Here is a 22,061-nt window from a genome sequence, read left to right as displayed (position 1 = left end):
AAAGTTGCAACCTTTTGTAATTTGAAAATCTTGAATTAATTTAAAGAAGAAAAAACAAAAACAGAAATGAGAAAAGAAAAGAAAAAAAATAGGGGCGTCACGCCCCACGGGCCGGCCATGAACGCGTATGTGGGAGGGAGGACGTGTGTGAGAAAAACTACTCCTAGCGCCTAGACATAAAAGGACTTTCCAAAAACTACCCAAATCCAAGACATGAAAGACTTTTGAATCGACGAACATTTTTTCTAATCGACAAACATTTGTTTTAAAATTTTGGGCAGTTTTTAAATGCATTAACATTTGTTTTGTTAAGACGAACATTTTTTGAAATGCATGAGTAGTTTTTGAATTCATGAACATTTGTTTTGTTCAGAAGAACATTTTTTGAAATGCACGCATAGTTTTTGAATTCATGAACAATTTTTGAGTTAGCAAACCTTTTTGTATCAATGAACTTTTTTTATAATTGGGGAACAAATTTTGAAAAATTGTGATTTTTTATAATTTGCGAATAGTTTTGTAAATCACCAAAAGAATTAAAACTGCAGAAAATTTATGATTTCTCGCACATTTTTTGAATTCATAAACATTCTATGATTTCTCGAATATTTTTCTCAAAAGTTGCAACCTTTTGTAATTTGAAAATCTTGAATTAATTTAAAGAAGAAAAAACAAAAACAGAAATGAGAAAAGAAAAGAAAAAAAATAGGGGCGTCACGCCCCACGGGCCGGCCATGAACGCGTATGTGGGAGGGAGGACGTGTGTGAGAAAAACTACTCCTAGCGCCTAGACATAAAAGGACTTTCCAAAAACTACCCAAATCCAAGACATGAAAGACTTTTGAATCGACGAACATTTTTTCTAATCGACAAACATTTGTTTTAAAATTTTGGGCAGTTTTTAAATGCATTAACATTTGTTTTGTTAAGACGAACATTTTTTGAAATGCATGAGTAGTTTTCGAATTCATGAACATTTGTTTTGTTCAGACGAACATTTTTTGAAATGCACGCATAGTTTTTGAATTCATGAACAATTTTTGAGTTAGCAAACCTTTTTGTATCAATGAACTTTTTTTATAATTGGGGAACAAATTTTGAAAAATTGTGATTTTTTTATAATTTGCGAATAGTTTTGTAAATCACCAAAAGAATTAAAACTGCAGAAAATTTATGATTTCTCGCACATTTTTTGAATTCATAAACATTCTATGATTTCTCGAATATTTTTCTCAAAAGTTGCAACCTTTTGTAATTTGAAAATCTTGAATTAATTTAAAGAAGAAAAAACAAAAACAGAAATGAGAAAAGAAAAGAAAAAAAATAGGGGCGTCACGCCCCACGGGCCGGCCATGAACGCGTATGTGGGAGGGAGGACGTGTGTGAGAAAAACTACTCCTAGCGCCTAGACATAAAAGGACTTTCCAAAAACTACCCAAATCCAAGACATGAAAGACTTTTGAATCGACGAACATTTTTTCTAATCGACAAACATTTGTTTTAAAATTTTGGGCAGTTTTTAAATGCATTAACATTTGTTTTGTTAAGACGAACATTTTTTGAAATGCATGAGTAGTTTTCGAATTCATGAACATTTGTTTTGTTCAGACGAACATTTTTTGAAATGCACGCATAGTTTTTGAATTCATGAACAATTTTTGAGTTAGCAAACCTTTTTGTATCAATGAACTTTTTTTATAATTGGGGAACAAATTTTGAAAAATTGTGATTTTTTTATAATTTGCGAATAGTTTTGTAAATCACCAAAAGAATTGAAACTGCAGAAAATTTATGATTTCTCGCACATTTTTTGAATTCATAAACATTCTATGATTTCTCGAATATTTTTCTCAAAAGTTGCAACCTTTTGTAATTTGAAAATCTTGAATTAATTTAAAGAAGAAAAAACAAAAACAGAAATGAGAAAAGAAAAAAAATAGGGGCATCACGTCCCACGGGCCGGCCATGAACGCGTATGTAGGAGGGAGGACGTGTGTGAGAAAAAGGTGGAGGAAAATAGGAGGACCCTAGGGATCGAACCCGGGTCTGCGCGGTAGAGGAGATAGGATTCAACCACTGAGCTGCTATAGCGTCCATGTCATATGTGGGATATTACCTTTATAAAAGACTATGCGCGACGATGACTTTGAAAAAAAAAACGAATCGTTTTCTTGACTTATGAGTGGCATAGCGGGTAATTTATAGCAACTTTAAGGGTATTTGTTTTGACGGACGACAGAAACCTTATATATATATATATATTATATATTATTATTATTACTAGTACAAATGCCCGTGCGTTGCATCGGGCGAAAAATTAAAACCCGCTCCATGTGCCATTATACAACACTTTTTTAATCCATGTTTCGCAAACATCAGAAATAAGATCGTCGATATTTACCTTTAAAAATGGGATTTGTGGTCTTTCATCTTCCCATGTGGACAACAAAATATTTCATGAGGCACATCAGAAATAAATGAACAGTAGAAACTACTTTTAAATTAGGATGAGGGGCATGTAAAAGTTGTGCCTCCAAAAACTACATGTGTGAAAGATCTGTACTAATACATCCACTCTTGCAAGCACTTAGTATTCACCTAGCATACCTACAAGATCTACATGATTACCAACTATACAAATATATGTTTAGATCTTTGGGTTACTTGTAGTGTGTTCTAACAAAATACAATTTTAAGATGATATGCTGCAATACTTTGTTCTAGTCACCCATCTGCCGAACTACTAAACAATCCAGTACATGTTTTGATTAGCAAGACAGAAATATACAGATACTCTTCAAATTAAACGGAGTCCATTGAATATCAGTAAATTTGTTGCACGTACAAATACCTCTGCGTTGCACCGGGCGAAAAAGTAAAACATGGGCATGTACTAAGTTTTTTTTGAGCATCAGTACAGACATAAGCGCTCATATACACGCGCATACACTCATCCCTATGAACGCACACACGCACACCCTACCCCTATGAGCACCTCCGAGAGACTGAGCCGGCATATCATCTTGAGATTTACGAAGTCACCGTAGGCGCCTCGTCGTCAACGGGAACGTCTCCTCCCACTGAAAGTGCATCGCCGGAAATCCTGAAATAAATCCAGGAATAATGCGAGCACCAGGATTTGAACCCTGGTGGGTTGGGGATACCACTGTCCACCTAACCAACTCAACCACAGGTTGATTCGTGGGCATGTACTAAGTTGGCTTTACTTTTTTCTGTCTGGGCGTCCACACTCTCAAAGCTGGGTAGTACGTACAACACTTTATATTAGACTGTTTTGTTGTTGCACTTCTGATCCAGTAATCTGTTTCCTTTTTAGTTTTGTGATCAGTATTAATCCGCGAAGGACACAAACAACATCAAATCGTCAAACATATCTCTCAGTCAACATGAAATCGTCAAACACATCTCTTAGCTGCTTCCAAGTGGATGTGTTCTCGCCGTCCTCGGGGCCGCCGGAGCGTGTTTGCCTTGAACGCGGATGTGAGCTTACGGTTTCCTCGACATCTGCTTGATGACTCTTTGTCGCGACTCACTTACCTTGAACGCGAACGTGAGCTTACGGTTTCCTCGACATCTTTTTGACGACCCTTTTGCCGCAACTCACCGGCGATGGCATGTAGGCTCTGCTGCTCGTCGTCACTGGTGCGCCACGGTTGGAGCAGAGGGAGGACAACGGCGCGTGAAGACCGCCATGGTTGGCGTGGAGGGAGGACAATGGCACGCGAAGACGCCTCAAGGGAGATAAGGTAGGTCGCTGGAGCACCAAAACAACGCGGGCGCGGTTCTCTGTTTATTCCCAATCTTAATGAAGGGTTGCCATACACTGAGGAAACAGAGCATCATCCAGCGGAAGCAACACACAAACCAGGAGGAGGAGCATAGTTCATATCTTCAGATTGAGGGGAAATATTTGTGGAAATTAAATAATAAAAGCACTGCAACTGCTAGTAAACAACATGATAATTTCAAGCAATACACATGACCATCATCAAGCACAGAATAATGTTAAAGAGTGCAGGTCTAGATTTCATTTCAAGCTAGAAACTCAAAGTCGTTTAGTGAGTGGAGTGTAGCATCTATATATATGGCTCAAAGTCGTTTTCTAGTAATAACCAACAGTACAGTTATACAAATTACAATTAGCACAAATAGATTCTCAACTATATATATGGTTAATCATCCTTCATAATTTTAAGTCTTTACAATTCATGTGTGTACCAGTATCATTTGAAAATAGATCAAACAACACCCTGTGCACTTCAAGTCTTCAACCATAACAGAAACAAAAATTTAGTCTGCTGCTATCAAGTACAAACAGAATCCATATATGTAGGATGGCATTATGTGTTGCTTGTCAGTCAAATGTAGTCTACTGTTGGCAACAGCTATATTAGCTACAGTAAACTGACGAATTGACAAAAAGATGAGACCCATCAGATGCTTCAAAAGTACATGCGGCAAAGTAGGTCTAGGCGATCGCTGATGGTCTTCCGGCAGTCCGCAGAGGCGATGGCAGATGGCCTTGCGGCAAAGTCAGCGAAGGCGAAGTTGACGGAGACGACGGCTGCAAAGTCGACGGATACAACATATTACAGAGATGTTAAAACCAATTAATCCACTCCACTAAATACACCTCATAATCCTATTTTGCTAGGTGCAGCAAGCATATCTATGTGTATGCAATTAAGCTATTTGATAACCGAAGAAAGAGCAGAATATATGAAACTTCAAGAATTACTCCAGCATCATGCCCAAGAATTACTGTAACCAAATTGAAGCCACCATGTTCAGGTATATGTAATCAGCAACATGAAATTTCTTGGTTCAATCCTTGGCTAGTAACAATACTGAAACAGGAGCTTGTATCATATCAGCCAAACTGAAATTGTGAACAATCGGAAGTAGCACCAATTTTCAGAAAAACTAAACTGAAACAGGCGTAGATTTATTCAGTACATTGGATTTTGTCTCAGCCATCATTTATTTGAGTGTCTGTCTCTATATACTGCATCTCTGTTTGGCTGCGTGCTTTGGAGAGGAGCAGTAGCTACTCCACTGCACTTTTCTTTGTGTGGCAGCAGAAGCAGATTAACATATTCCACTTGTGTACAAAGGGCAGCAGCAGCAGATTAACATTATAATTTATGCTTGTTTGATGTGTCCGCAGATTAACATTATAATCCTAACTACAACCATCCACCTTGTATCAGTCTCAGAATATGGCCAGCATGCACACTTAACTCTGAATCACTTAGCACAGCAATGACCCTTTTTTTGGCTAAAAAGTCAGAGAAGGTCAACAAGGCTTTGCATGGCAATGTGCATCCCCAAGAGCAACAACTCCCCATAAGCTACAATTTGTATGAAACTCAACTTTTTTGATTTGTTTTGAGTTTTTAGGAATCACAAATATATGATTTTTTAAAATCTCGACTGATGATTGTAACAGCACAAAAGAATTCATTGGGGGCATGCATAGCCTGTTGGAGGCTCGAACACAAAACCATGCACTCCCTTTGGTTGTTGGTAGTACAACATAATGCAACATAATGCAAATTATGTATGACAATCCATTATGCGAATTACCTATGAAACTCTGAATCAACGAAATTACAAATATTGAGCAGGTGTACTGGATGCAGAGTAGCTAACAGAAGTGTAGCATCTATGAATCTAGTGGAAGCATTACAGACTTGAAACAAATTTCTGAACTCTGAAGAAAGCAGTTCGAAAATAACTGAAACTTTGCTAAAAACTGTTGAACTATGTACTGAATAAAAGAACAGGTTCGCAATTCTGTGGCAGACAGAGAAACAGGGGCTACCCTTGATTTCCTTTGTAGTGATTTGGCTTTCAAGGGGCTACATACGTCTGCTGTAGCCGCCGTTGTCGATATTGGACGGCTCGACGGATGTTCTTCTACCTCCGTCGAACTCGGCGTCTCTTCCTCCGGCGAACTCGAAGGCGACATGTTTTCTGGTCCAAGTACTCCGGAATTTGATGGATTTGCTGGTCCAAGCACGCAACCTGATGGAGGTTCCGGCCGAGGACCCTTCCTTCTTATAGGACACGGCACGAATTCAATCCAAATCATACACGGGGGCAGGATGTCGGAGATTGAGAAGCTTACTCGTGGAGGCCGGAGAGCCACCCGGGCTGCAGCGCCTCCTCGGCCGCCAGCGCACGGGCGGGCGCGTCGAAGCGGAGCTCGCGAAGTAGAGCCACATGGGCTGCAGCGCCTCCTCGGTCGCCAGCGCACGGGCGGGCGCGTCGAAGCGGAGCTCGTCGGCGCTGCACAGGAAGCTCGACGCGCTGGCGGCGTCCCCCAGCGCCTCGCCCACCATGACGGGCGCCGCGAACTGCACCAAAGAGCCGTCTGGGCCGACCACCTTCGCCGTGGCCACACGCCGGCGACGGCCGTCGACGGCGCACGACGGAATGGGCGTAGCCGCCGCCGTTGCCGCAGGAGGAATGGATAAGATGACGGGAGGACAGCGAGTGAAATTCAAATGAGTACAGGGTTTTTTTTGCAAAATGAAACGTTATATAGAGACCCATACTAAAACAGGGACTGCGGGTTGATTTTTTATAAACCGAGGGGCTTTTTCGCAAAACGCCAGCGACGACGGACGACCAGAAGCACTCCGTGCTTTATTAGTAGGGAAAGATTATTATTATTATTATTACTAGTACAAATGCCCGTGCGTTGCACCGGGCGATAAAAATGATAGAACCTGCTTGATGGGTCATTTTTCGCCATTTTTAATATCTAATTCTAATAAATGTTGAACATGGAAATTTCTTTTTTTAATAAATTCATTAAAATGTAAACTCTATAAAATAATTTTTTTTGAAAAGAATGTATTTTTGTAGTAAAGAAGTGATTTTTTGGGCGAATTTTTAAGTGTTTTTAAAAATTACGAACATATTTTTTTGAAGTATTTTTAAACTGTTTTTTGTGTTAACTTTTTGGGTATTTTTGTTTGGTAATTTTTACAGATAGTTGGTAGCTTGGTTGGGAAATTTATTTTTTTACTATCTGGGCTTGGCCCAAACAAAATAGTTAAGGTGCATGGAAGGACCCACGAACTTATCTTCGTACCGCTGCGACCCCTAAAAGAAGATCTTCTTACTATTGGGCCGTGAGGGCCCAACAATGTGTAATTGACCCTTTCTTTTGCTACATATCTAAAACTACCATCAGGGATGCAATTAAACTAATTGATAATTGAAGAAAGAGCAGAATATATGAAACTTCAAGAATTATTCCAGCATCATGTCCAAGAATAATAACCAAGTTCAAGCCACCATGTTCAGGTATATATGTAGTCATCAACATGAAATTCTTTGGTTCAATCCAAATGCCATGTGTACATGAGCTAAATATACTTATACCGGTCTAGCACAGAAAGAAGTACATGATCGGCAATGGCAAAACCCGATACAGTATAGACTTGTATACCAAGGGAAACTGGAACAAAATGGTTTACAAAATGTACAAGCTTTACTCTCCAGACTCTGCAGGCTATAAAAACAGAACACACTCAGGTGCCGGTTCTTCAAAATATAAAGTCGTAGCTGCATTTGTTCAGAACAAAGAATGAAGCATTCATAGCTTAGCCGCCCTCTGCTTCAGTTAAATAATACGTGCTAGCTTGCTTATGGATGTGCCCAGAAAATTCAGTGTGAACAACTCTGAACCTGACTCTGGCTAAAAGAACAAAATCATTGGCTTGATTTAACTTATTATGTGTTCTGCATTATGGACACCGTGACATCAGTAGCAACTTAGTGACATGTTTCAATTGGTAAATATAAGAAACTTAGTGACGACGCGTGTTATTTGAGGATGACAATTGTTCTCTCCCATACCCTTAATCAACTCATACACTCTGATATGTAAATTCAGGCCATATACATTCAGCTTCTACCACACAAAAAATGAACCTAGAAAACCTAGCAAGTACTATTACTTTTCAAGGACCAAAAACTTGAAAGAGGAATAACATAGAAGAAACGAAGAACAAACCTCTAGTGGAAGCATTACATGCATTTGTGAGTCCAAGCATAATATCTGCAAGAAATTCAGAAAATACAACATGCCTCCAAAATTCAGAGATCTCATGACAGGTGGACTGATGCCCAATATATCTTTAGATAAAGAGGGGGGGTGAGATAAAGAATGTGCATGTTTCCCTAGGTAGTCTGATGATCCGAAGCAAATTATCCACAAGGAATAGAAAAAAAAATCAGTAGAACATCCAAGGATCAAATGGGCAAACAATAATATAATCTTGAAAAGAAATACCAACATTAGTAAATTTTACCACGAAACAATGGCAGTTCTCTGGCACTTCTTTCCTTGTACCCAAAATAATTCCAAAAATAACAAACAACAAATTACAAAACCAAAGAAGGTAATCTGGTGTACTTTAGTCGTCGTATAGTGCTTCTACTTAGCCTAATAGGGGTAGCGCCACTCAAAAAACCAGCAAATCAAATCAATCTTGCAAGCTTTTTCTTCACTGTAACTATTCCGCAAGACTGCTCAAATATAAGCTATTTAGTGGAGCACAACTATAGTACTGTGCGATATTTAGAAATCAGCTTGTGCGCTCAAGTGCAACTCAATTGCATACCAGTTTGGTGATGGCAACTAAATCTGAAATCCAAAAGCTTAAGTAACGTCAAAGTTGAGATATCGCTTCCTTGCAGCTATGTTTCCACTGACAAATCGACTTCCTGCTAATGGAGCAACCCAATGATTAGTGGTAACATAATTAAAATACTGCAGTGATACTTTCTTGTTGGTAAGAAACTTAATTTCAGTGCTAGAGATAAATTATTTGTTTCAGCATGCTAGAAATAAATTTTTTGTTTCGCCAAAATGACAGTATTTTTCTGTTCGGGAAACTTGATGTTTCGGCAAGATCCTAAAAACAGCAGCAACAAATATTTGCAGTAGAATTATCACATATCTCGGCCTCACCATCTCAAAGCGACACATAAGACAAACAAAAAGGAAATCCAAATCGCACTTGTTCCTACTATATATCTGCAGATCACAGACCATGGCTTCACAAGCTTCCGCCACTCTAGCACATATGCCCGTCCGAGGTTCAACTATCATTATTCTCTTGTGTACAATCAGGACAGAAGCAGCATAATTTTTCTGACACTTGAATTCAAAACAACTACTAAAACCAAATTCATGTTGCTATTTGGACGCACAAATACTCTGTATCAACTAATGCATTGTGCATGGAAAACGGGAAATTACCTCTTGTTACAACCAGGAGCTTCAGGATTTACTTTGCTTGTTAATTCCACCGACTACATTGGTGTAGCTCTCTTCCTTGCCGGGTCTATTCCTCAGCTGCTGCACAAGAATAAACAACAGTAAGCGATTTAGCCAATGTGAAGTCATCGTTTTACTTGCACCTATCTTAAATCGGAAGTGAAAAAGAAACTCAACTGTGCACATTAGCAGAAATCATCGTCAACAAAGCCATAATGTACTGCCATGGGAAACAACACCAAATAAAGCATCATCAGTTCATATATGTAAGAAAAAAAATATGCTAGCAAGCAACAGTGCTGCTCCCGAAACTGTAACCGTCGAGTCCCGCGAGATACATAACCATCGACCATTGTTTCGTCGCTTTGCTGCACATCAGACATACACGCCTTTGCCCAAACATCAGGGAAAGGTTTGGGCGCTGTCATCCTTGAATCTAGGGACAACCAAAAATAACAGATCAATCTCCATGCCCAACATAATTTGCAAAATCAAGTGAGTATTTCCTCTCTCGATCTCCTGGCTCTGCTCAACTACGGGAGCCGGCAGAGCCAGACAGGGGAACTTGTGTGCGCAAACGTCAATTCCATAGCAGGTCATGAGCCGGCGAGCAGCGCCCCGAGGAAGTGGAGATGGATGTACCAGGGAGAGGCAGCAGTATCTTTGCGCACAGCAGCATGAGGCAGTGACGGAGATCCTGGGGGAGGCACGGAGGTGGCGAGGTCAGTCCTCGGCGGGTTCACGCACAATTGGGTGTCCACCGGCGGGCAGCGCGCTCCGCGCGCCGCCGGACCTTCACCATTGACCACGCCTCCGGCCATCTCTCCTTCCTCTCCCTTCCCTCTCTCTTTACTCCTGTCTCTCTCTCTTTCTCAAAATCTCCCTCCTCTTCTCCCACAGGTAGCAACCACTATGGATGGTGCTGCCCGAAGCTTTGCTAGCCTCCCATGGCGTGCCCCCACCTCCACTCCGGTCTCTCCTCGCCGGATCCGCCCCGCCGCACCCATTACCGTGCCCCTCGAGCTCCGGCCTCCTCCCATGGCGTGGCCCGCCTCGACTCCGGCCTCCTCCTCGCCGGATCCGCCCCCAGCCGCTCGAGCCACCGCGTTGACCCGATCCAGAAGCTGGGCTTGAGCGGCGGCGCGACGGCGGGTCGAGTTCCGGCGGATTCCGGCGGGGCGACGACGGGGCGGAGTTCGGCGGCGCGCGGCGGCGTTGCAGGGCGTGGCGGCGCTGGAGGTGGATGAGATTGGGGTTCATGGGTCGTTCGTGTGGCTAGGTTTTTTTTTTTCCAGTGGGACCGCGGGTTGAATTCTCAAAACGGCAGGGTTCTTTTTGTAATAACGAAACGTTTTCTGAGATAGCAACTTAAAAAGGGACTGCGGGTTGAATTCTTGAAAATAGAGGGGCTTTTTTGCAAAAGTGACGACGACGTACGGGCAGAAGCACTCCGTGCTTTATTAGTAGGGAAAGATATATATATATATATATATATATATATAATATAATATATATATATATATAGGTAGAGATAGAGAGTAGAGATAGAGATAGAGATTAGGGAGAGATTATTATTATTATTATTATTACTAGGTAATTGCCCGTGCGTTGCATCAGGAGAACAATAGTCATGTATGCACGGTGATATATTTAGGTCATGCTCCCAAAGATGAATCAACCAAGAGCTCTTTACCCACTATTGTTACAATATAAAAAATGTGCAATACATGTATTAGTTGAAATAGACATTTGTATATAGTTAAATGCACATGCATTGCTATGGAGGAAAAATATATCATCACCAAAATGCAACCACGGTAATTATTGAACTCCTTGCGCATATTTGAGTCAAAAGATTGAACCACGGTAAATTATTCAATTCAAGGCGAAGTAGATACATAATTTTGTTCACCGCATAATTGCATGACAAGAATAGTCATGGTCAAACTGCACAAAACATTGCAATGATGCTTCTGCAGGGGTGCCCACTATGATATTTTCTCTAACAAAAGAAAAATTGAATAGCGACTTTTCAGGAAAGTCTATGTAGGAGCAACATGCACTTTCCAAGGTCACCGCCGAACACAGTATATTCCCTTGGCTTCCTTTCATCTTCACGTACACAGCTCATCAACTTCATGTTTTTCTCTGCACAGCTTACACAAAGAATTAGTTTAGCAATATTCTGACTTTGATCAATAGCACCACTTTTCCCTCTTTGCTGAAAATTTGAGAATGACAAAAGAACATTGAGAATAAGTTATTTTCAATTACCAAAAAAAGGAGATGTGGTGTGTGACTTGATTTGTGACTAAGAGGCATTCAAAAGCATTTTTGCATGCTCAAGGCGGGCATTGGAATGTTCAGCAAACCTATGGAAAGAACAAGAACTTGCTAAATAATAATAGTACTGATAAAATATGCTTCTAATTAACAGATACGAGCATACCATGATTACTGACATAAGTGCAGCACATCTCTCTCCTCGCAATCACTACAAACAGACGGCGCAAATTAGAATTGGGCTATGGGTACTGTACAAGATAAATGTTTTATGGAGCAAGTGCAAAAGATGACCAATACTACAATGACAAGGTACGACATGTTCAGCTTTTCGACCAAGATAACAAACAGCCACAGTTCATGGCAAGAACAATTCTCGCGAGGAAGGAACAGAGCCAAAGCCCTTCAATGGCCTTGGATCCGAGTTAACCCTAAATCCCTGCGTACTGTAAATGCTCTTGTTCTTTTGTCTGTATACTGTAAATGCTTACTCTTGTTCTTTTGTCTGCGTACTGTAAATGCAAAACGGTGCCCTGAGAACTTATGGTAGAAAATAAACACAGAAACCACGAACATAGTTTATCACATGTGAACTTGCTCTTTCGCGGCCAAGATAGTATGTTACCTATGCGTATGCGCACAGGTATGTGATGCTCACCCTTCGACCAGTCACAAATCAGCCGTCCGTGTTGTCGCCAACAGCCGAGCTCTGCTTCCACACAGACGCAGACGCCCGAGCTCTCCACTAAGAAGTATTGTGATTAGAAAAAGGAGCAGCATGTTCATGTTATTTCCAATATAACAAGAATTAGCATGATCAATGACAGATTGAATTAGCTAAACAGACAGCCCCCGTCTTTCCGAATCAACAAAGGTTGCACGGCGGGGAACGAAGTGCTCATGGAACCAGCCGAAATTCGCACCATCGGACAAAGAATCTCACCTTGGCCTATGGAAAATAACCTCTACCGACGGCGGCTGGGATGAGGCCGGGCGGATTTGTCCCGACGAGATTCCGCGGCAACTACGGCTGGATCGTAGGAGGTCGTCCTCTCGTTGGTGTTGGATCACGTGAGGCGAGGGTAGGGGGAGGGAGGAGAAGGTGGGCATCTCCATCTCGACGTATGTAGAATAGCTCTTCTGGCGGCGGCTGGGACGAGGCGTATCGGAGTCACCCAGCGAGATTTCAGGCGACTGTGGCTGGATCGCACGGCGGTATGGGAGGAGGTGAGCGATGTCTAGGTGGTGGCGGCGGGCGAGGGTAGCGCTAGCCGCTAGCGCATTCTCAGGTCGCAAGGGGTGGGGGAAAGATTGGGCCAGGACGGGAGAGTAAAGTGGGCTGATATGCGCTCGTTGTTTCGGATTTTTTTAGCGAGAAAATTCAGGAGACCAGCGCTCGCGTCGGGAGGGGATCGACGAAAGGTGGGACGACGTAAAAGGGGAAACGGAACCTTACGGTTCTTTTAGGTAGTAGAGACTAGCAAAAATGCCCGTGCGTTGCAACGGGAGAAAAAATATACTAAAAGAAAACAACAGGCAAGGCACGAAAATCAGGCTTGAAGGCATATATATTCTTATGTCAAACGTCTACCAAATCCTCATGCATATCAGACAACATTGTTGACTTACTTTTTTTACCGTTAAATCATATTTTCATGGTCCCAGCTCACGAAAAACACAGTTTACTTGGTCAGCGGCAAAATCTCATTGAAATCAATATTTTTACTGGCCCTTGATCGGTAATATGGTCAATTGCAGGAAGCAATGTCTCTGTGGCTAACAGATCATCTGCCCCTTTCTCTTGTTCTGATGCAGATGGTGGGACATAGCTATCTAGAAAGGGTATTCGCAAAAAAAACCTATCCGAAAAGGGTGGAGGGGAGGGGCAGAAGGAAGCTGCGAAGAAATATTTCCGATGTTTGAGGATGTCAAAAAAATATCTGATGTTTGAGAGTTAATAGCAAATGATTGGCAAGGCAGTTAGATGAATAGACTTTGAGTACAATACAGCAGCAGAACTTGAGAAACATTGTTACTCCCATTCTTGGGACTAAGGAGTGGTCAGTACATCTCATGTGCCCCCAACTTCCTTTTCTGTGACGGCTGCCATTATGTACCGAGCTAAGTAACAGGAAATAAGTTCTTCTATCTAAAGCAGGAATGTTTTGATCACATTAGTTGGCAAACCATCCTGTTGGGTAGCAGGATTTCTGACATCAGTAGGTTTTGGAGAATATCATTGCCATTTAATCAAGGCTAGAATCTGAAGCTTAACTGACATAACATAGCAGAAATGAACTTGACTAAGTAAATAGATCAACAACTCGTTTGCTGGTAAGTACCCAAATTTTGATATTGACAAAATCTAAACCCCAAGACCAGTGGTACTGATAGCAGAGTAAAAAATCTTTAGGGAGAAAGGTAAATTGGCTATGTGAAATTCCTTGGCGGAGGTGATGTTTCCCGTTCCCCTGCACTAGCATCACCAGATCCACGCATCCCCGAACAGAATGCCGCTGCCGGCCGGCCCGCCTTCTGGCCTCCCCTCCTGAACAGCATAAAGTCAAATAAAGAAACTCGATGAGTGAAATTTCTTTCTCATACATGAGTATCAAAGGTGTCATGAATGAAGTTGTTGAGAATGATAATGATGTACTACTCAACCGTAATTGCTTCAGCAAAAGGAAAATAACATAATCTCTTGGTGTACAGAATGGAATATAGATGCACTACTACCCAAAAAGTGTGTATGAGGAAGGGAGATGCGTTGTCAGCTCTGATTGCCATGGTTCAATCACTCCAACACACACAAAATGGTGTGGATGTCATCTCCAGCAGCAAGGTTTTTTCTAATTCTCCCTTCTGACCATTTCACTCCCTCTATAATGACTCAGGGGAGAAAACTCACCAGGAGCTGGTGGCGTCAAAAATTAAGGAGAAGCCACACGTCCGAGACCTCATCAGACTGCAACATCAACCATCTAACCATCAGTCAATCACAGTGTAGCAAAGGCAGAAACACACCACATTAGCGCGCACACTGATTCCAAATTTGATTTGATTCACATAAAACGATAGTGCTACAGCGCCGTCCTGCACGGTATACACTCTGAAGTACAATTGAGTGTAGTTCTTTTTTTAACAAGACTAACCCCTTTTCCTATCGTCTGCATTGTTCAAGTAAAAGTATATACGTTTGGATTTCAATGTTGCAATTATTATCTATTTTTGCGAGCAGGTACTTATTTTTTACAAGCAATGTGCTGATTTCATAAGAGGAAAAAGCAAAAATATAGAGTTGACAAGTTTCTATGAAAAACCATGCCGAAAACCAACAAAAATAGTGTAAATAACCATTCAATCCAACCCAAATAGAGCACCACTACCTAACGTCACCGACATCGAATCCCGTCAATCAAAAATGTTTTTGCCCAGACCCATGCATGATCGCTCTACTGAATTTGGGATAGGTCTAGCCTAGCCAACAGCCTCCAACGTCGTTTCCGCTCCAACCGCCCATGGCCCAATGAGAAGTACTCTTCGACAATGTCTTCATAAAGCATTACCAGCAACTATCCCCGTCGAGGAACAAAGCTAGAAAGCACTTGACAAAAGATAAAATCAACTAACGGATATCTAGAGCAAGGGGCGAACAACTTGTTGTGCATTAGATCATCCAGTGTGTTTGTTAGTAAAAACAATATCTAGGAAAAAGGGAGATGTACTTATTTGGTGTCATTGACAACGGTATGTAATCATAGGCGAGGAGGTGTCTAAACACACACCGGTAGTTGTGCCTGGGGTAGGTCAAACGTGAAGGAAAGCTTCTGATCTAAACTTGCACAAACAAAATCTGGAAAATTTGCACAAAGGGCCGCCAGATAAAGAAAATAATTAACCACACTCTCATGGGTACATGTATGCTTGTAGGTGTGATGCTATTGCACGAGCAAAATTCACTATTGTACTTTAAAAGTATTATCGTGTACATCAGACTACATACCTCAACATGATGTATAAATATCCTGATTTGATTGCCTATTGAACTGTAGGAAGCAGCTGGTTGTGCCCTCACCACCGTCGTCAGACTCTGTGGGGCATGTATTAGATCACTGATAGTACTAAAATCGTACAATTTCTTACATACAAGTAGCAGTTTCAATTTCTGTCATACAAGTAAGAAAATTAGTTCCAATAACTATAGTAAAAATATATTCAACATCTAAAGCAGTGGGTATTAAATACTGCATGCACGGTCCAGTAGACACAAACTCCCTAGTAGCTTCATATATATTCACATAAAATCCCAATCACACATATGCAGATCTTCAATTGTAATCAGCATTTACGATCCCGGGGTAAGTGGGGAAGCATCCCTGTCACATACTTCCTCAGTAGTCATTAGACTAAATCAGTAAATATTTTTGATTGAAATGCATACATACCTTTTAAGAAACTCTGAACAAAGAAAAAAGAATTGCTTCCTGTCATGCGTGGGATGGTTAAAAGTAGAAGCTTAATTGAACCATTGGAGTCATAGGCTCCTAGTCACGCTGAGGCTGCCATCTAGCGAACAATGCAGTCGGCACCTTCTCTGCGGATGGACGAAGGTTATGCATGAAGTTTGATGTGGGAGGACGGAAGTCCAGCAACTCTAGGCTTGTGGAGATCGGCATCTAGCCTGCCTAGCGGATCCATACGTGTGTCCGTGAAAGGCAACGGGACAACACTTAATAGCAAGCTTTGTACGTTGCAACTTTCAAGCTAACATCCTTATCAAAATCCATCAACCTGCTTGCTCCAGTTGTGCGTGGACCGATTGATCCAGGCCGGGAACATATCGCCAATGGGGTTGACCGTGCCGGTCTCCCAGCGAGAGAGCTGCGTCTCCTGTTCGTCGGGGCGGTAGACTGGGAGATCGCCCGTGAGCTCCCGCTAGCACCAGCAAGACCGTAGCATGCAGATCCTGATTCACCTGCAAGCTTGACAATGAAAATCAATTCACAACAGGCGGTTTGACTGCTGAAAATATATTCGCAAAAGAAAAGCGCACTAATGTAATGCCAAAATCAAATCCGCTTCAACTCCCAAGACCAAAATTCAGAAGGCACTGGAATTAACAGTTCCAGAAATCCGTAAAAGGCTGCATCACTCTACCATGCCACGGCTCATGAACACAAAGTTGTTTGGATTGGAGGTGGGCTTGCCAAGCTGAAATGCAGTCTGGTAGATGAGAGCAATGCATCTCAGAGAAACAAGTACAAGAGCATCATGTATGCAAGAGTGGTCTCCTTACATTGGGCAAAGAGAATGCATGTGTCATCAAAACTCAAGCAATGGCTAATGATTCCACCAAAAAACATATTTAGTTTGCCACAAACTGTAGGTGTGTGTAGATATCATGCCGGTGGTTGCTGGGCCGATCGTTGTCCAGCTTTGCTCTTGTTCCTAGTTGTTGTGTCAGGCAACGTACGGCATGGCCTTCTCTGCATATTCCTCAAGCTCCTACTCCTTGAATAACCAACAATTAGCATTGTTTTATGTACTGATTAAAGAAAATTGTTGTTTCTGAAGATTTATCTACAACTTTAAGCTACTTAATAATGACACTGGTCTGCACAATATCTAGATTTAGAGAGCAATGTTGAACCTTGTTACAAAATTCAGATTGGTTTCGGACTGAACCAACCCTAAAAATAGTTGTTTCTGAAGATTTACCTTCAACTTTAAGGTAAGTAAGGGCATTGACCTGCAAAATGTACATATATATATATATAGATCCAGACAGCAAAGCCTCATATACAAAATTCTGCTGGGGCCTGTCATGGCGCACCGCTGCCAGTTTCATCCCTTGCACACGGCTTCCTACCTCGCTGCACCGTGCTGTTGACAACGGCGTCATTGCCTCCTGCTCTCTCTTTTGCAAAGCACCACCAATGAATAGATAACAACGCAGATTGACCTCTCAAAATGAAGGATGGTAAATTCTATCAATCAATGGATGGATCTGATTTTCATTGCACAAATCAAATAGACTTTGGCTATAAATTCTGAAAAAATCACACAAAATTGTCCGTTAAATACAGCTAAAAAATCCCTTCATTCTGAGATCCTCTCCTTTTACGCTAGAAAATTTTCTCTTCTATTTTCTGTCAAATCTGTCGCTCCTTATCCATGGACAACAAAACAACAGCGAGATGCAGGCGAGGGCGACGGCATCTTCATGGAAGCAGGGAGGTGCGGCTAGGGGGAGGAGGTGCACGGGGTAGGGAGAGTGGCGGCTGGGCAACCCCCATCGTGCAGCGGGAAGGAGAGGAATCCGAAAATCAAACCTGGAGCCATCGCCGGACCAGCAGCAGGAAGCCGCGCCGTCCCTACTCTGCCTTCTCTTCTCTCCATCTCACCTCCTCTCTCCCTCCTCTCTTCTTCCCAGGAGACCGAGCAGCCATGGCCATGGAGCGTTGCCGCTGCCGGCCTCCGCGCCGCCGCATTGGATCCCGACCTGGGCCACCTCGCCTCGACGTCCGCCACTTCCCCACTGTTCCCCGAGCCCTGCCGCCGTCGTCCTGCATCTCGATCGGATCGAGAGCGCCGCCGCTTAATCTGAAGCGTGCACGGGGGGGTTGACAAAAAAATATCGAACCGTTTTTGTTCACTTACCGAAGACTACGGGTTAAATTAGCCAAAATATAGGACTTTTAGTACCACCTCGGATATGTTTTAAATTTAAATTGAAAGCGTAAAATCACAGGAAGAAGCGTATTGTGACGGTGAACCCACGGAGTCAACCCGTGCTTTATTATTAGGGAAAAGATAGGGAGAGATTTTTTAGGCCGGACTTGAGACGTGCTTCTGCAAGCTCACGAGCCCCTCAGCAGGCTTGCTACTGTAACTTACCTCAATCCAAGCAGGCCTCGAGTTAGCTTTGTGGTTGTCGGTGTGCTTTTCTCCTGAGGGGAGCCCTCCGAGGGCTCACGAGGTTTTAGATTTCTCGAGGAGCTTGCTGGTCCACCCGAGAGGGCCTCACGAGGAGCAAATGCCACACTATGGCAGGGTGTGCGCGCGACGGCCCTGTGGCAATTGCACTCTTGGTCCTGGGGGGCTTGCCGCCGCCCGGGCTCGCATGAGCACGGTCGACACGCGCATACCACGCCCAGCCCCCATCTCGTGAGGCGCTTGCAAGGGGTGGCGTAGCAGGCGTGGGCCTCGAAATAAAGCACGCAACCAAAACGCAAGAAATCCATACGAACAAAGAAGATTCCCCCCACACTTGACAACGAAAGCGGGACTCCAAGTTCAGCTTCAAAAAGGCGGCGAATTGAGCTTCATAAAAAGGGATGAAAGCAAATGGCCGCGTCCGGCACTTAGCTAGTCTTCTTGTCTTCCCACCAGAGCATTGCTAAGTGCTTTCACTTGCTGTGAGCATAGTCATTGGGGGACAATGTTGAAGGCTAGCGCGGAGCATGGTGCTTCCACTAGGACGTTGGCGGGAGCCCCCGAGGCTCGAGGATGGCACTCTGGAGACTCCGGGGTGTGTATAGCCCCATTCATTATTACGTGAGAGTGTCACGAGCGGAGACCTTCACAGGCGTGAGCCTTACTTCATATCTCCAAATGAGGGCCCCGCCCTGTGCCACCCTTGACCACCGTTGGGGCGTCCGAAAACTAGGACGAGACCAAGGGGCAAGGAGGACGCTAGCGGCGCCCTCGGCGACCTTGGGCCCTCCGCCGGGGGGAATGGCTCGCCGGCGCTTCCCCCGGCAAAGGACCTACCTCCACGTAGTGCCTTGCTCCGCACGGCGCGGGGGAGGGCCTGGCTCCGTGCCTCTCCCGCGCAGCCCCCAAAGCACCACTCCCGCCGAAGGCGGAGCCACCGCCCTGGGGTCTCCAACTACTACCACGGCCTGGTTCTCCTGCAGCTCATGTTTATCGTAAGCTTGCTCTTGAGATATTTGTCGTACCCCGCCGCCATCTTCGCTGAAGGGGTCAGTGAAGCCTCCGGGCAGCTCATGGAAGGCCCACGCATTGGGTGTTCTATCCACCCATCCTGGTTCGGGGAACGGGTAGGGGCCTTCCCCCGGCAAGTACTCCAGGTTCACCATGCGGGGCACGTAGGAGTCTATGGTCGCCCCACCGGAATCGTCACCCAAGTGCCCCGCGCCCTGAGCCGCCAGTCGTGGTATTTGACCCAGGTGGCTGCTGGGTGGCATCCCAGCGCATCCTCATGGTGGACAGCTAGCGCTTGTCCCTCCTGGTGGTGGCGCTGTCGAGGCAGGATGGCCTGCTGCTATCTTGAGCATGCGTTGGTTTTCCCTTGAAGAGCAAAGGGTAATGCAGCAAAGTAGTGTAAGTATTTCCCTCAGTTTTTAAGAACCAAGGTATCAATCCAGTAGGAGGTAACATGCAAGTCCCTAGTACCTGCACAAACAAACAAGAACCTCGCAACCAACGCGATAAAGGGGTTGTCGATCCCTTCACAGTTACTTACGAAAGTGAGATCTGATAGAGATAATAAGATAAATATTTTTGATATTTTTATTATATAGATTGGAAAATAAAGATTGCAAAATAAAAAATGATAGAAATTGCAAGTTGATAGGAAAATAATATGATGGAAGATAGACCTGCGGGCCATAGGTTTCACTAGTGGCTTCTCTCAAGATAGCAAATTCTACGGTGGGTGAACAAATTACTATCGAGCAATTGACAAAAAGCGCGTAGTTATGAGAATATATAGGCATGATCATGTATATAGGCATCACATCCGAGACAAGTAGACCGAAATGATTCTGCATCTACTACTATTACTCCACACATCGACCGCTATCCAGCATGCATCTAGAGTATTAAGTTCATAAGAATAGAGTAACGCTTTAGGCAAGATGACATGATGTAGAGGGATAAACTCAAGCAATATGGTATAAACCCCATCTTTTCATCCTCGATGGCAACAATACAGTATGTGCCTGCCCCTGCTCTCACTAGGAAAGGACACCGCAAGATTGAACCCAAAGCTAAGCACTTCTCCCATTGCAAGAAAGATCAATCTAGTAGGCCAAACTAAACTGATAATTCGAAGAGACTTGCAAAGATATCAAATCATGCACATAAGAATTCATAGAAGAACCAAATATTATTCGTAGATAAACTTGATCATAAATCCACAATTCATCGGATCTCGGCAAACACACCACAAAAAGTATTACATCGAATAGATCTCCAAGAACATCAAGGAGAACTTTGTATTGAGAACCAAAGAGAGAGAACAATCTAGCTAATAACTATGGACCCGAAGGTCTGTGGTAAACTACTCACACATCATCGGAGAGGCTATGGTGTTGATCTACGAGCCCTCCATGATCGATTCCCCCTCCGGTGGAGCACCAGAAAAGGCCCTAAGATGGGATCTCACGGGTACAGAAGGTTGCGGTGGTGGAAATAGGGTTTTGTGGTGCTCTCAGATGTTTTGGGGGTATATGAGTATATATATAGGAGAAAGAAGTAGGTCGGCGGAGCCACGAGGGGCCCACGAGGGTGGGCGGCACGCCTACCCCCTGGGCGCGCCCTCCTACCTTGTGGCCTCCTTGTTGCTTCCTTGACATCCACTCCAAGTCTCCTGTATTTTGTTTGTTCGAAAAATAACTCTCCCGAAGGTTTCATTCCATTTGGATTCCGTTTGATATTCCTTTTCTGCGAAACACGGAAATAGGCAAAAAACAACAATTTGCACTGGGCCTATGGTTAGTAGGTTAGTCCCGAAAATAATATAAAAGTGCATAACAAAGCCCATTAAACATCCAAAACAGATAATATAATAGCATGGAGCAATAAAAAAATATAGATACGTTGGAGACGTATCAAGCATCCCCAAACTTAATTCCTGCTCGTCCTCGAGTAGGTAAATGATAAAAACATAATTTTTGATGTGGAATGCTACCTACCATAATTCTCAATGTAATTTTCTTTATTGTGGTATGAATGTTCAGATCCGAAAGATTCAAGACAAAAGTTTAATATTGACATAAAAATAATAATACTTCAAGCATACTAACAAAGCAATCATGTCTTCTCAAAATAACATGGCCAAAGAAAGTTATCCCTACAAAATCATATAGTCTGGCTATGCTCTATCTTCATCACACAAAGTATTTAATCATGCACAACCCGGGTGACAATCCAAGCAATTATTTCATACTTTTGATGTTCTCAAACTTTTCCAATCTTCACTCAATATATGAGCGTGAGCCATGGACATAGCACTATATGTGGAATAGAGTGGTGGTTGTGGAGAATACAAAAAAGGAGAAGATAGTCTCACATCAACTAGGCGTATCAACGGGCTATGGAGATGCCCATCAATAGATATCAATGTGAGTGAGTAGGGATTGCCGTGCAACAGATACACTAGAGCTATAAGTGTATGAAAGCTCAACAAAAGAAACTAAGTGGGTGTGCATCC

The 22,061-nt window shown here is 43.1% G+C and overlaps 1 protein-coding gene and 2 long non-coding RNA genes across 10 annotated transcripts; all 3 read right to left on the bottom strand.

Annotated features, from left to right (window-relative positions):
* Positions 1–4,160: 4,160 nt before the first annotated feature.
* Positions 4,161–6,886, bottom strand: LOC123188499 (uncharacterized). Of its 4 annotated transcripts, none has more exons than XM_044600647.1 (3): positions 6,152–6,886; positions 5,891–6,080; positions 4,161–4,585 (listed from the first exon to the last, which is right to left on the bottom strand). In XM_044600647.1, exons 1-3 carry the CDS (start codon positions 6,577–6,579, stop codon positions 4,490–4,492), a joined length of 714 nt encoding a protein of 237 aa, XP_044456582.1. In that variant the 5' UTR covers positions 6,580–6,886; the 3' UTR covers positions 4,161–4,489. The 4 variants fall into 4 exon arrangements, with proteins under 4 accessions (XP_044456582.1, XP_044456581.1, XP_044456580.1 ...); XM_044600646.1 differs by having other exon boundaries at positions 5,846–6,077; positions 6,152–6,873; XM_044600645.1 differs by having other exon boundaries at positions 5,846–6,080; positions 6,152–6,869.
* A 209-nt stretch (positions 6,887–7,095) lies between these two features.
* Positions 7,096–10,764, bottom strand: LOC123185213 (uncharacterized). 2 transcript variants are annotated; one of them, XR_006493224.1, is made up of 4 exons: positions 9,497–10,764; positions 9,302–9,400; positions 8,661–8,763; positions 7,096–8,095 (listed from the first exon to the last, which is right to left on the bottom strand). It is a non-coding gene; the product is annotated as an uncharacterized lncRNA (long non-coding RNA). The 2 variants fall into 2 exon arrangements; XR_006493223.1 differs by lacking the exon at positions 7,096–8,095 and having other exon boundaries at positions 8,465–8,763.
* A 329-nt stretch (positions 10,765–11,093) lies between these two features.
* Positions 11,094–18,252, bottom strand: LOC123188498 (uncharacterized). Of its 4 annotated transcripts, XR_006494734.1 has the most exons (6): positions 15,606–18,252; positions 14,511–14,567; positions 12,546–14,150; positions 11,769–12,347; positions 11,594–11,691; positions 11,094–11,467 (listed from the first exon to the last, which is right to left on the bottom strand). It is a non-coding gene; the product is annotated as an uncharacterized lncRNA (long non-coding RNA). The 4 variants fall into 4 exon arrangements; XR_006494736.1 differs by having other exon boundaries at positions 11,769–14,150; positions 14,511–14,583; XR_006494735.1 differs by having other exon boundaries at positions 11,094–11,475; positions 11,769–14,150.
* Between the last annotated feature and the right edge of the window lie 3,809 nt (positions 18,253–22,061).

The sequence above is a fragment of the Triticum aestivum genome, chromosome 2A (genome assembly GCF_018294505.1).
Source record: "Triticum aestivum cultivar Chinese Spring chromosome 2A, IWGSC CS RefSeq v2.1, whole genome shotgun sequence".
NCBI lineage: Eukaryota > Viridiplantae > Streptophyta > Magnoliopsida > Poales > Poaceae > Triticum > Triticum aestivum.
This window is presented reverse-complemented; position numbering and strand designations above follow the sequence as displayed.